Here is a 15438-nt window from a genome sequence, read left to right on the forward strand (position 1 = left end):
CTGACATGCACTATCAATGATGGGAACTCATATAGACAGTTGTGAGCCTTTCCAAATCATGTCCAATCAATTGAATTTACCACAGATGGACTCCAATCAAGTTGTAGAAACATCAAAAGGATGATCATTGGAAACAGAATGCACCGGAGCTCAATTTCGTGTCTCATAGAAAAGGGTCTGAATAGTTATGTAAATACAGTATTTAAAATGTACATTTTCTTAAATAAATTAGCAAACATTGAAACTGTGTTGGCTTTGACATTATGGGGTGTGTGTAGATTGATTAAATAAAAATCTCAGCAATTTTAGAACAAGGCTGTAACGTAACAAAATGTAGAATAAGTCAAGGGGTCTGAACACTTTCCAAAAGGGCACTGTACATACATACAATGTACACAGTAACAGCCAAACATTTGGACACACCTACTCTTAAGGGTTTTTATTTTTTACATTGTAGACTAATAGTGAAGAAATCAATACTATGAAATAACACATATGGATGTAGTAATCAAACAGTTTGAGATTCTTCAAATTAGCCATCCTTTGCCTTGACAGCTTTGCACACTCTTGGCACTCTCAACCAACTTCATGAGGTAGTCACCTGGAATGCATTTCAATTAACTGGGGTTCCTTGTTAAAAAGTTCATTTGTGGAATGTATTTCCTTAATGTGTGTGAGCCAATCAGTTGTGTTGTGACAAGGTAGGGGTGGTATACAGAAGATAGCCCTATTTGATAAAAGACCATATCCATATTATAGCAACACAGCGAAAATAAGCAAACAGAAAATGACAATCCATCATTATTTTTAAGACATGAAGGTAAATCAAGACGGAAAATTAAGAACTTATGAAAGTTTCTTCAAGTGCAGTCGCAAGAACCATCAAGCACTATGATGAAACTGACTCTCAAGAGGACCGCCACAGGAAAGGAAGACCCAGAGTTACCTCTGTGCAGAGGATAAATTCCAGAAATTGCAGCCCAAATAAATACTTCACGGAGTTGAAGAAATGAAATCGACATCTCAAAATCTAGTGTTCAGAGGAGACTGCGTGAATCAGGTCTTCATGGCTGCAAAGAAACTACTAAAAAGGACACCAGTAGGAAGAAGAGACTTGCTTGGGCTAAGAAACAAGCAATGGACATTAGACCAGTGGAAATCTGTCCTTTGGTCTGATGTGTTCAAATAGGAGATTTTTGGTTCCAACCGCAGTGTCTTTGTGAGACGCAGAGTAGGTGAACAGATGTGTCTCCTCATGTGTGGTTCCCACCGTGAAGCATGGAGGTGGTGTGATGGTGCTTTGCTGGTGACACTGTCAGTGATTTCTTTAGAATTCAAGGCACACCTAACCAGCATGGCTACCACACCATTCTGCAGTGATACGCCATCCCATCTGGTTTGCGCTTAGTGGTACTATGATTTGTTTTTCAACAGGACAATGACCCAACACACCTACAAGCTGTGTAAGGGCTATTTGAACAAAAAGGTGTGATGGAGTGCTGCATCAGATGACCTGGCCTCTACAATCACTCAACCTCAACCCAATTGACATGGTTTGGGATGAGTTGGACTGCAGAGTGAGGGTAAAGCAGCCAACAAGTTCTCAGCATATGTGGTAACTCCAAGACTGTTGGAAAAGCATTCCAGGTGAAGCTGGTTGAGAGAATGCCAAGAGTGTGCAAAGCTGTCCAGGCAATGGCTACTTTGAAGAATATAACATATTTTGATTTGTTTAACACTTTGAGCACTACATGATTCCATAATTATGTCTTCACTATTATTCTACAATGTATAAAAGTTTAAATAAATAAAAACCCTTGAATGAGTAGGTGTCCAAACTTTAGACATGTAATCTATCCAACTACAAAGCCACTTTTAACACCACTATAAGCAAACCGGCAAAATTTAAAAAGGTTAAAAAGTGCAGAACTAAATTACAATCTGTGAGAAGGATGTCAAATTAAAACATTTATTTCTAGTGTACAAGAATTCATAAAAACTGAGCAGCTGATTTGTACAATCATAGACATGGCAATGAAGATATTGGGTCCCATTTTGACAGCTCTAAAAATGCACAGTCTACAGTATAACTGCAGCAGGTCACGATTTATATTAAAAACATTTAAAAAAAACTTACTCCACAATATCCAGAGGGCTATCATTTGTACAGTGTAAGAGTGCATACACTTGATGCAATCTGCAGTATTCAAAATAAGTTTTGAATCAAGTGCCATAACAGGTATATGATCAGTAATTTCGGTAACATCCCTGCACATTTGTGCTGCCAAAATGCCACCTCCTATATTTGAACATTTACCATCTTACTATCTGCCTTAAAATTAGATATGTTAGTCAACTCACAGTAGGTATAGTGGGTTAAAGTTGAGAATAATGAAAATGTGTTGCCATTTTCCTTTTCTTCCCAGACGCACACATTGGCAACATTATCAAGCTAGTACATAGAGAAAAATATGAAAGGGTTCCAAGCAGGTCCAGCGGAAATGTGAAAGGCTTTACAGTGAGTGAGTCAGTGGGTTGGAGCTCGACTCTGGCTCCACTGTATACGATGCAGTATTTACAAAATAGTCTTTATCCATCCAACGGAGTTGTGTTCAACCATCTCCAGCCACCCTCTTATCTTCTTCCCTATGGGTTCTCTCGCCCTCTTTCCGAGAGATCAGGCTGCAGGCAGTGGACGACGGAACAGCAAGATGTGGGGCTCTGGAGGGAGAGAGAAAAAGTGAGTGGTTGAAGTTTAGGAAGTGAATGAAAACAAAAATGGCAGGTTATATTGGATACATCTGTCCTTCCTACCAAAATATGCACTAGTTTACTTCCCTTCACTGATTTGAAAGAAAAATCCTTCTAGCCCATACCTACAGTGCCTTGCAAAAGTAAGGCAAGGGGCACCACCAAGCAAACAGCACCATGAAGACCAAGGAGCTATCCAAACAGGTCAGGGACAAAGTTGTGGAGTAGTACAGATAAGGGCTGGGATATAAAAATAAAAAAAATATTCAAAACTTTGAACATCCCACAGAGCACCATTAACTCCATTATTAAAAAATGGAATGAATGGCACCACAACAAAAACCTGCCAAGAGAGGGCCACCCACCAGGCAAGGAGTGCATTAATCCAAGAGGTAACAGAGACCAAAGATCACTGTGAAGCTTTGCAGCTCCTTCAGGGTTGAGATTGGAGTATCTGTCCATAGGACCATTTTAAGCCATATACACTCCACAGAGCTGGGATTTAATGAAGAGTGGCCAGAAAAAAAGCTATTGCTTAACAACAACAAAAAAATTAGCAAACGTGTTTGGTGTTCGCCAAAAGGCATGTGGGAGACTCCCCAAACATATGGAAGAGGGTACTACAATTCAGATCAGACTAAAATTGAGCTTTTTGGCCATCAAGGAAAACGCTATGTCGGGCACAAACCCATCACCACTCATCACCCAGAGAACACCATCCTCACAGTGACGCATGGTGGTGGCAGCATTATGCTGCGGGGATGTTTTTCCATAGGCAGGGACTGGGAAACTGGTCAGAATGGTGCTAAATAGAGGGAAATTCTTGAGGGAAACCTGTTCATCTTCCAGAGATTTGAGACTGGCACAGAGGTTCACCTTCCAAAAAAAAAAAGTTTTTATTTTTTTATTTTAAGTAACACGAGTGGTTTAAGGGAAACATTTAAATGTCAATGGCCTAGTCAAAGCCTAGACCTCAATCCAATTGAGAATCTGCGGTATGACTTAAAATTGCTGTACACCAGCGGAACCCATCTAACTTGGAGGAGCTGGAGTTGTTTTGCCATGAAGAATTGGCAAAAATCCCAGTGGTTAGATGTGCCAAGAATATAGAGCCATACCCCAAGAGACTTGCAGCTGTAATTGCTGCAAAATGTGGCTCTACAAAACATTGACTTTGGGGGGGTGAATAGTTATGCACGCTCAAGTCCTGTTTTTTTGGAGTCTTAATTCTTGTATTAAAATAAAACATATTTTGCATCTTCAAAGTGGTAGGCATGTGTAAATCAAATGTTACAAACCCCCCAAAAAATAACATTTTAATTCCAGGATTAAAATAGGAAAAATGCCAAGGGGGGGAATACTTTCGCAAGCCACTGTGCACCACTCCAATGCTCTCAGATTTGTGAGAAGTAGTGAACAAAAGAAGATATTATTGGGACTCACCCGAAGTCATTTTGTGGACACCTGATAATTCTTTCATGTGTTCTAGTCATCTCACGAGGCCATCCTTGATCCTTCCAAATATCTTGTTGACTAAATTATTGGAAATCTGGAGAACTTCGGTATTGGATTTTGTATTTGAATGAGAGCAATGGCTGTTATTACTTACATTTGTTTGGCCTCGGAGTAGAAATTAAGTTTCCCCCAGGAGAGGCATTAACTTTTTATCCTTGTTTTGCCTGTGCCGCTTTTCCTAAAGTTGTACAAAAAGGTTAAGTAGCCTGTGTTTACAAACACCACCAACGCAAAATGTTATTGGATACGTGGCAACGATGCTCTACTCAAAAATTCAACCAACTAATTGCAGCATTTCCCCAAAAAATGGAAGAGGCAAGTGGACGAAAGTAAGGAACTTGTCTGTCGGGCCCGCATTAAACACCAAAATTGGGATGAGGATAGAAATCTGTTTACCGCCCTACTTTATTTATCATTATTACCAGAATGCTAACCAAATTTGCACAAGTAATAGCGAATTTCCATGGAGGATGCTAGCAAAATTTGCTTGGGAGCACAAACTAAAATAAAACAAATTGCAATGAAAGGCAATCCAGCGCATAGTCAAACATATATAGGTAGGAGCTACAGAATGTCATTTTTGGAGAGTTTGGACATTTAGAATCAAATGTGAACGAGACATTGTGCAAATTAAAGTTGACACGCTTGTCTCAAGGTAAAACAGTAAACCCTCTGGAGCCGCATGTGTACAAGCTGTTTCTTTTTGTAATCTGGAGTCGCTAGGGCAATGGGTCTGCCTGCTCTGAAAAGTGGCGCAGCAGACGGGTCTTGAAGGGAGAGGAGAAGGGAAAAAAATTGCTGCTTCAATATATCCACATAATTTTCCTGCCTCGTGATGCCATCTATTTTGTGAAGTTCACCAGTCACTCCTGCAGCAAAGCAACCCCACAACATGATGCTGCCACCCCCGTAGTTCATGGTTGGGATGCTGTTCTTCAGCTTGCAAGCATCCCCCCTTTTTCCTCCAAACATAACAATGGTCATTATGACCAAACAATTCTATTTTTGTTTCATCAGACCAGAGGACATTTCTCCAAAAAGTATAATTTTTGTCCCCATGTGCAGTTGCAAACTGTAGTCTGGCTCTTTTATGGCGGTTTTGGAGCAGTGGCTTCTTCCTTGCTGAGCGACCTTTCACGTTATGTCGATATATGACTCGTTTTACTGTGGCTATAGATACTTTTGTACCCGTTTCCTCCAGCATCTTCACATGATCCGTTGCTGTTGTTCTGGGATTGATTTGCACTTTTCGCACACTAAAGTACGTTAATCTCTAGGAGACAGAATGCGTGTCCTTCCTGAGCGGTATGACGGCTGCGTGGTTATATACTTGTGTACTCTTGTTTGTACAGGTGAATGTGGTACCTTCAAAAGCATTTGGAAATTGCTCCCAAGGATGAACCAGACTTGTGGAGGGCTACAATTTTTGTGGGGGTTTCGGCTGATTTATTTTGATTTTCCCATGATGTCAAGCAAAGAGGCACTGAGTTTGAAGGTCGGCCTTGAAATACATCCACGGGTACACCTCCAATTGACTCAATTAGCCGATCAGAAGCGTCAAAAGCCATGACATTTCCTGGAATTTTCCAAGCAGTTAAACGACACAGTCAACTTAGTGTAATGTAAACTTCTGTAAGTTTATAAGTGAAATAGTCTGTCTGTAAACAATTGTTGGAAGAATTACTTGTGTCATGCAAAAAGTAGATGTCCTAACTGACTTGCCAAAACTATAGTTTAACAAATTTGTGGAGTGGTTGAAAAATTAGTTTTAATGACTCCAACCTAAGTGTATGTAAACTTCCAACTTCAACTGTTTTTTAGTCAAGATTTGTGTTAACGTAATATGTAAATTGTTGTGCATGTGTGTTTATAGTTTTGTTTAATAATGTGTATGTAAGTTGTTTTGTCTGAAACTTTGTTCCCCTTGCTGCTATTGGACCAGGTCTCTTGGAAAAGAGATGTTCTCAATGAGAAAAACCTGTATAAACAAGATTTTAAAAACATAAAAAATAAATAAAATGGTAGTGGCAGTTGTACAGGTAACTCATCCAAAAGGGATTTGACTTCTCAAACACGGCAGGAAGTGAACACTATAGGATGCCACATCTCCTTATTAATTCAGCCACTTAAGCAAGCAAAAAAATATATAAAATGCATAATTAATGTCTTGCTGAGTTTTGTAAACATCTTATAAATGATTCTTGTAATTTCTGCCCGGCATCAGACTAATTTTGTGCTTCAGTTGCACTTCACGCAGATGAGAAATCACAAATGGCCATTTTATCAGCAGACCGCACTCTGACTGATGTGTAGCTACTTTTCTCCAGTATATTTCTCAGTTAAAATGCAAGATTAATGTAGCCAACTTTGCTTAGTTATTTCTATGTAAAAACAGAAATGACGATGGCCATGCAGTGTTTTTGCAAAAAAGACCTTGCCTTATTGTTTGCTGATTTGTGACTGCCAGCCAAATACAGTTTCACTTGTTGTCATCTGATGAAAATTAGGCAATTTTCTGCAGAATGTGTTGCATTAATGTTCTGTGAAGAAACATGGTAGTTGCATGCCCCTGATCACTCAATTTAAATCTTTAAAAAAAAGAAAGACTTTTGATATAAAAACACAACCCGTCAATACACAGCTGGATTCACCTGCTCCTGCTGTACTATTTACAAACAGACGTGACAGGCTCAACTTTTCAGTTAGCTTTGTAATGTAAAATATTGTGCCGGGTGAAAAGATCGTGTTGATCTGCTTTATCTCCCAATATATTGCACAATTTGACTGCAGGTATTTATTTAAAAAGTAGCTACAAATATAACATTGTATTAAAAAACTTCAAATAAATAGTCTAAACGGTATTGAAAAACCATCCTGTGGCTATAACCAAATATACTGCCCACTCAGGACTTTATTCTGTGTGTTCAGTGAACGGTCTCTCCAATGATGCACATAAGGCAAGCTCAAATAAGTTAGTGTGACACACCCAATGCAGCAAACCATATGTTCAATAGATGTCCATTGCTGTTCTGGTTAGTGTTTATTGGCTTATTTCACTGTAGAGCCTCTAGTCCTGCTCTCTATACATTATCCAACCTATTAGTTCCTCCACCCACATATGCGATGACATCTCCTGGTTTCAATATTTCTAGAGACAATATCTCTCATCATCACTCAATACCTAGGTTTACCTCCACTGTATTCACATCCTACCATACCTTTGTCTGTACATTTTACCTTGAAGCTATTTCATCGCCCCCAGGACCCCCTTTTACTCTCTGTTCCAGACGTTCTAGACGACCAATTCTCATTGCTTTTAGCCATACCCTTATGCTACTCCTCCTCTGTTCCTCTGGTGATGTAGAGGTGAATCCAGGCCCTGCAGTACCTAGCTCCACTCCTATTCCCCAGGCGCTCTCTTTTGATGACTTCTGTAACCGTAATAGCCTTGGTTTCATGCATGTTAACATTAGAAGCCTCCTCCCTAAGTTTGTTTTATTCACTGCTTTAGCACACTCTGCCAACCCAGATGATCTAGCTGTGTCAATCATGGTTTAGGAAGACCACCAAAAATGCAGAAATTTTTATCCCTAACTACAACATTTTCAGACCAGATAGAACTGCCAAAGGGGGCGGTGTTGCAATCTACTGCAAAGATAGCCTGCAGAGTTCTGTCCTACTATCCAGGTCTGTAACCAAACAATTAGAACTTCTACTTTTAAAAATCCACCTCTCTAAAAACAAGTCTCTTACCGTTGCCACATGCTATAGACCACCCTCTGCCCCAGGCTCTGCTCTGGACACCATATGTGAACGGATTTCTCCCCCCATCTGTCTTCAGAGCTCGTGCTGCTAGGTGACCTAAACTGGAACATGCTTAACACCCCAGCCATCCTACAATCTAAGCTTGATGCCCTCAATCTCACACAAATTATCAATGAACCTAGCAGGTACCACCCCAAAGCCGTAAACACGGGCACCCTCATAGATATCATCCTAACCAACTTGCCCTCTAAATACACCTCTGCTGTCTTCAACCAAGATCTCAGCGATCACTGCCTCATTGCCTGCATCCGTAATGGGTCAGCGGTCAAACGACCTTCACTTATCACTGTCAAACGCTCCCTGAAACACTTCAGCGAGCAGGCCTTTCTCGTCGACCTGGCCGGGTATCCGGGAAGGATATTGATCTCAACCCGTCAAGAGAGGATGCCTGTTTTTTTTAATGCCTTCCTAACCATCTTAAATAAGCATGCCCCATTCAAGAAATCTGGAAACAGGAACCGATATAGCCCTTGGTTCTCCCCAGACCTGACTGCCCTTAACCAACACAAACATCCTATGGCATTCTGCATTAGCATCGAACAGACCCCGTGATATGCAGCTTTTCAGGGAAGCTAGAAACCAATATACACAGGAGTTAGAAAAGCCAAGGCTAGCTTTTTCAAGCAGAAATTTGCTTCCTGCAACACTAACTCCAAAACGTTCTGGGACACTGTAAAGTCCTTGGAGAATAAGAACACCTCCTCCCAGCTGCCCACTGCACTGAAGATAGGAAACTCTGTCACCACTGATAAATCCACTATAATTGAGAATTTCAATAAGCATGTTTCTACGGCTGGCCATGCTTTCCACCTGGTTACCCCTACCCCGGTCAACAGCACTGCACCCCCCACAGCAACTCGCCCAAGCCTTCCCCCAAATCCAGTCAGCTGATGTTCTGAAAGAGCTGGAAAATCTGGACCCTACAAATCAGCCGGGCTAGGCAATCTGGACCCTTTCTAAAATTATCTGCGAAATTGTTGCACCCCTATTACTAGCCTGTTCAACCTCTCGTGTCGTCTGAGATTCCCAAAGATTGGAACGCAGCTGCGGTCATCCCCCTCTTCAAAAGGGGGGGGAACACTCTTGACCCAAACTGCTGCAGACCTATATCTATCCTACCCTGCCTTTCTAAGATCTTCGAAAGCCAAGTCAACAAACAGATTACCGACCATTTCGAATCTCAACATACCCTCTCTGCTAAGCAATCTGGTTTCAGAGCTGGTCATGGGTGCACCTCAGCCACGCTCAAGGTCCTAAGCGATATCTTAACCGCCATCGATAAGAAACACTACTGTGCAGCCGTATTCATTGACCTGGCCAAGGATTTCGACTCTGTCAATCACCACATCCTCATCGGCAGACTCGACAGCCTTGGTTTCTCAAATGATTGCCTCGCCTGGTACACCAACTACTTCTCTGATAGAGTTCAGTGTGTCAAATCGGAGGGTCAGTTGTCCGGACCTCTGGCAGTCTCTATGGGGGTGCCAAAGGGTTCAATTCTTGGACCGACTCTCTTCTCTGTATACATCAATGATGTCGCTCTTGCTGCTGGTGAGTCTCTGATCCACCTCTACACAGACGACACCATTCTGTATACTTCTGGCCCCTCTTTGGACACTGTTAACAACCCTCGAGACGAGCTTCAATGCCATACAACTCTCCTTCCGTGGCCTCCAACTGCTCTTAAACGCAAGTAAAACTAAATGCATGCTTTTCAATCAATCGCTGCCCGCACCTGCTCGCCCGTCCAGCATCACTACTCTGGACAGCTCTGACTTAGAATACGTGGACAACTACAAATACCTGGGTGTCTGGTTAGACTGTAAACTCTCCTTCCAGACTCACATTAAGCATCTTCAATCCAAAATTAAATCTAGAATCGGCTTCCTATATCACAACAAAGCATCCTTCACTCATGCTGCCAAACATACTCTCGTAAAACTGACCATCCTACCGATCCTCGACTTCGGTGATGTCATCTATAAAATAGCCTCCAACACTCTACTCAACAAACTGGATGCAGTCTATCACAGTGCCATTCGTTTTGTCACCAAAGCCCCATACACTACCCACCATTGCGACCTGTACGCTCTCGTTGGTTGGCCCTCGCTTCATACTCGCCGCCAAACCCATTGGCTACAGGTTATCTACAAGTCTCCGCTAGGTAAAGCCCCGCCTTATATCAGCTCACTGGTCACCATAGCGGCACCCACTCGTAGCACGCGCTCCAGCAGGTATATCTCACTGGTCACCCCCAAAGCCAATTCCTCCTTTGGTCGTCTTTCCTTCCAGTTGTCTGCTGCCCATGACCGGAACGAATTGCAAAAATCTGAAGCTGGAGACTCGCATCTCCCTCACTAGCTTTAAGCACCAGCTGTCAGAGCATTTTACAGATCACTGCACCTGTACTTAGCTGTAAACAGCCCATCTATCTACCTAACTCATCCCCATACTGGTATTTATTTATTTATGTTGCTCCATTGCACCCCAGTATCTCTACCTGCACATTCATCTTCTGCCGATCTACCATTCCAGTGTTTAATTGCTATATTGTAATTACTTCGCCATCATGGCCTATTTGCACTCACTGTATATAGACTTTGTTTTCTTTTGTTCTGTATTATTGACTGTATGTTTTGTTTATTCCATGTGTAACTCTGTGTTGTTGTATGTGTCAAATTGCTACGCTTTATCTTGGCCAGGTCACAGTTGCAAATGAGAACTTGTTCTCAACTAGCCTACCTGGTTAAATAAAGGTGGGAAAAAAATAAAATTTTAAAAAAGCTCTGCGTTCCTATGCGTCCCTATTGAGCAGTGAATGGGATATCAACCAGATTCCTTTTTCTATGGCTTCCCTAATGTGTCTAGTGTCACAATACATAGTTTCAGGCTTTTATTTTGAAAAATTTGCCTGAACGACAACATTGCATCAGTGGTCAGCTTGAGGCTCTGAGTGATTTGTGCGTAATAGACAAATGCGACCATTGTTTCTCTCTATCCTACTAAGAAGCCACCTGTCCCGGTTGATATATTATCGAATAGATATGTGAAAAATACCTTGAGGATTGATTATAAAAAAACGTTTGCCATGTTTCTGTCGATATTATGGATCTAATTTGGAATATTTTTCGGCGTTGTCGTGATCGCAGTTCCCGGTGGTACAAACGGAGGTATTTCGGCTATAAAAATAATCTTTATGGGACAAAATGAACATTTGCTGTCTAACTTGGAGTCTCGTGAGTGAAAACATCCAAAGCTCATCAAAGGTAAACAATTTAATTTGATTGCTTTTCTGATTTGTGACCAAGCTGCCTGCTGCTAGTTAGGCATAATGCTATGCTATCGATAAACTTACAAATGCTCGTCTTGCTTTGGTTGTAAAGCATAATTTCAAAATCTGAGATGACAGGGTGATTAACAAAAGGCCAAGCTGTGTTTCAATATATTTCACTTGTGATTTCATGAATATTAATATTTTCTAGTAATATTTTCTGTCCGTTGCGTTATGCTAATTAGCGTCAGTTGATGTGTAAAATCTGTCAGTGACTGTCAGTGTACCTGGTTGATGGATCATGTAGTGTATCCAGCCTTGACTCTGCTGGACGCCCAGGTTCCTCCACTCAGTCTCTGACATCAGATGGGTCTTGGGCACACGCTTGGCAATGTCCTTGGGCAGCATCACGTGCCTACAGACAGTGGAGAAATGGAACGGTACTTTACGGAGTCACGTTGTGTCAACATCACAGGGCTGGGAAGGAAGATAGCTACCAGGCAAGAGGTGTCAATACTAGCTATATAGCTAGATCAAAACCGGTTTAGAAGAAAAAAAGTACCGTCAACTTACCTATACTCAAATTTCTCATCATCGTATTTGTCAGAGTAATATATCTGCTTCTGAGACATGATGCCAACCTGAAAAAGACAAAAGCAATCAGTTTAGTTAATAGTCCAAGGAAGATGAGTGAAGGAATGGATTAGTGGCGAACAAAAATGGTGCCCGTGTGATCTAGTAAATCCATGCCCAGTTCCAACTTTTATTGTTGGAGTGAAGGTTTTGGACCGATGGAGTTACCTGGGAGATCCGTTTGACATCTTGATGAAAAGCACAGATGCGTTGCATCAGTGAGGATAACAAGTGGGCTTGTTTATTTTTTGTGTGTTTAAGGAGCATGCTTTGAACAAGATTTCAGATTGGAAGGTGTCGTGTGGATCTGTGAAGTAAGGGCGCCTATCAAGGGGGTTCTCTGGAGTGGCGCTAAAAGTGAGTGCAAAGGATGTAACTGAAAAGTAGCTGCAGTGGTGGTATGGTGGCTGGAGAGAGAAGGCCCACTCATTCATTATTTTGGTCTTTAAAGAAGTCTCTCACACGTATATTTGGGTTGTGAGATATCCTGTACGAGACATCGTGCCCAAATCCATGTAGTGTGATAAATGTAAAATATTTGGACATCTCAATTGTATGTTTTGGGGAGGATTATTGTATGGCAGTTGAAACAAGATGCTGCAATTGTGGTGTCGAACATGCGCCCTAATTCCTAAAGTGCCTTGTTACGTGAAAGCGAGAGGTGGCAAGAGTAAGCGCTGGTCAACGTTTCTCCTATCCGGAAGCAGTCAGAAGAGGAACGTTGAAGAAAACATGTTAGTTAGAGACCAGGATCCTGCCATGTTAAAAAGGTGGACTTTGTATTGTTTACTGCATTGGTTATAAACTGCACAGTGCAAACAAAATAGTAAATCTGAGAAAATAGACATTGTTGCGACTGCAATTGTTGCGACTGCAAATTACAGGTTTGTCAGATCAATGCCCCTGCATAGTGCATCATAAACGAAGGTAGCATTATTTGTCTAAGGCGACAAGCTTTGGCTACGAGCTAGCAAACCAATCTAGGTCAGCTATTTATCACTACATCATACTAGGCTGGACACATTACATTTTTAACAATGCTTTAAAAATAAAAAGTAGTTCAATGCATCCGCAGTGGAGCAGTTTCAAAATAATACCATATCCCAGCTGCATGCCGTAGTTTTGAAGTAATCATGAAAAAACAGGCCTTATTTTAGGGCATTTTTCACCCTGCCAGCTCCTATTAGTTCTATTGAACACTGTGGCACCAACTCGCCTTCCGAACCCCATGTTGTTGTAATGTCACAATGGCAACTACGCTATAGTTGGCAATTCAGACCTGCTCATGGTGTTTATATTTACAATGTTAACAAAAAAAACTCTTTACTCTGAGGTCGTCCCCTTGTTTGCCCTTGGAACGCTGAGCTCCCCCAAATGTTGTCCTATGGAGAAGCATGCTGGCATATTTCACCAAATATCTCGCAATGTGTATATTTAGATTTCCTCAATTCTGACACCATTTTATATCATGAGAATCCCATCTTTCGAATGGTGTGAGCCTGGGCAGTGTATCTCATCAAACGCTAGACCAGAAATAGTCAGAAATTGCCATTATTTTCCTACTTCCTCGTTATGCAGACATAAGCACACTTGGCACCATTGATGTGCGGATGTTTACTTTCTACACGAGTTGTTATTTTTCCAGATTCGTCCTAAGAACAGATTGTAGTGGTAAAATAAAAAGCGATATATTTTTTGGTGCCATTTAGGCTAAATGGAATTCTAAACTTCACTCCAGTCAAAACAGGCTCTGTGAACGTTCGATTCCATTCATTTGCTATGGCCTCGCGCTAGTGTTCCAGCTTAGCCAACGTTCTTACGCCGTTTTTCAGCCTTGGGTGAATCGACACGTTTTATTGTCCAGCCTAATTATACATAACTAGCTACTCAAGTCAACCATTGACTGTTCTAGCTAACATAGTTCTAACAAAATGCCACCCAACAACTGTTGAAACTCGTAAAATTAGCTGGCTAACTACTCTAGTTAACAATAAAATGCATTAGCTAACTACTATAGCAGGCTTAGCTAGCTACTAGCTTTGACAACACAAGTAAAACACAAATCACCTTTATCCACGTGGCTTGTTCCAAATGATTGTACTGGTGATTTCCTAACGAGAATCTAGATATATCACAAAATAACTGTTGTTTCTAGAATATTGTCCTGTTTCTGATGTGGTCGATGGACCTTATTCAAGTTTGCTGCGAGTTTCCCTCTCTAAATGTTAGCTACTGATCCGGCCTTTCACCATTCAAAAAGCCACCGCTGCTTCTCATTGGTCAATCCTCTCACAGAAATGATCATGTGATTTACCTCGGCCCTGTCATTGGTTACAATCTATATATATATATATATATATATATATATATATATAAACTAAGAAAAAATATATATTTATGCCAATGGGATTCGTATCTCATTTATTTATCGTTGGATTAATCGAACCTCCTCATTTATATATATATACCACAAATGCAAATTCCATCTAGACACTGTTGCCCTAGAGCACACAAAAAACTATACATACCTTGGCCTAAACATCAGCGCCACAGGTAACTTCCACAAAGCTGTGAACGATCTGAGAGACAAGGCAAGAAGGGCATTCTATGCCATCAAAAGGAACATAAATTTCAACATACCAATTAGGATCTGGCTAAAAATACTTGAATCAGTCATAGAGCCCATTGCCCTTTATGGTTGCGAGGTCTGGGGTCCGCTCACCAACCAAGACTTTACAAAATGGGACAAACACTAAATTGAGACTGCATGCAGAATTCTGCAAAAATATCCTCTGTGTACAACGTAGAACACCAAATAATGCACGCAGAGCAGAATTAGGCCGATACCCACTAAATATCAAAATCCAGAAAAGAGCCGTTAAATTCTACAACCACCTAAAAGGAAGCGATTCCCAAACCTTCCATAACAAAGCCATCACTGACAGAGAGATGAACCTGGAGAAGAGTCCCCTAAGTATGCTGGTCCTGGGGCTCTGTTCACAAACACAAACACACCCCACAGAGCCCCAGGACAGCAGCACAATTAGACCCAACCAAATCATGAGAAAACAAAAAGATAATTACTTGACACATTGGAAAGTATTAACAAAAAAACAGAGCAAACTAGAATGCTATTTGGCCCTAAACAGAGAGTACACAGCGGCAGAATACCTGACCACTGTGACTGACCCAAACTTAAGGAAAGCTTTGACTATGTACAGACTCAGTGAGCATAGCCTTGCTATTGAGAAAGGCCGCCATAGGCAGACATGGCTCTCAAGAGAAGACAGGCTATGTGCTCACTGCCCACAAAATGAGGTAGAAACTGAGCTGCACTTCCTAACCTCCTGCCGAATGTATGACCATATTAGAGAGACATATTTCCCTCAGATTACACAGATCCACAAAGAATTCGAAAACAAATCCAATTTTGATAAACTCCC

The 15438-nt window shown here is 41.3% G+C and overlaps 1 protein-coding gene across 1 annotated transcript; it reads right to left on the bottom strand.

Annotated features, from left to right (window-relative positions):
- Window positions 1-1955: 1955 nt before the first annotated feature.
- Window positions 1956-14258, bottom strand: cks1b (CDC28 protein kinase regulatory subunit 1B). Its single transcript, XM_029663770.2, has 4 exons — window positions 14063-14258; window positions 11936-12003; window positions 11650-11777; window positions 1956-2721 (listed from the first exon to the last, which is right to left on the bottom strand). The coding sequence occupies exons 2-4, from the start codon at window positions 11992-11994 to the stop codon at window positions 2678-2680; spliced, it is 231 nt and encodes a 76-aa protein (XP_029519630.1). The 5' UTR covers window positions 11995-12003; window positions 14063-14258; the 3' UTR covers window positions 1956-2677.
- Window positions 14259-15438: the final 1180 nt, after the last annotated feature.

Source organism: Oncorhynchus nerka, linkage group LG7, assembly GCF_034236695.1.
Source record: "Oncorhynchus nerka isolate Pitt River linkage group LG7, Oner_Uvic_2.0, whole genome shotgun sequence".
Lineage (NCBI taxonomy): Eukaryota > Metazoa > Chordata > Actinopteri > Salmoniformes > Salmonidae > Oncorhynchus > Oncorhynchus nerka.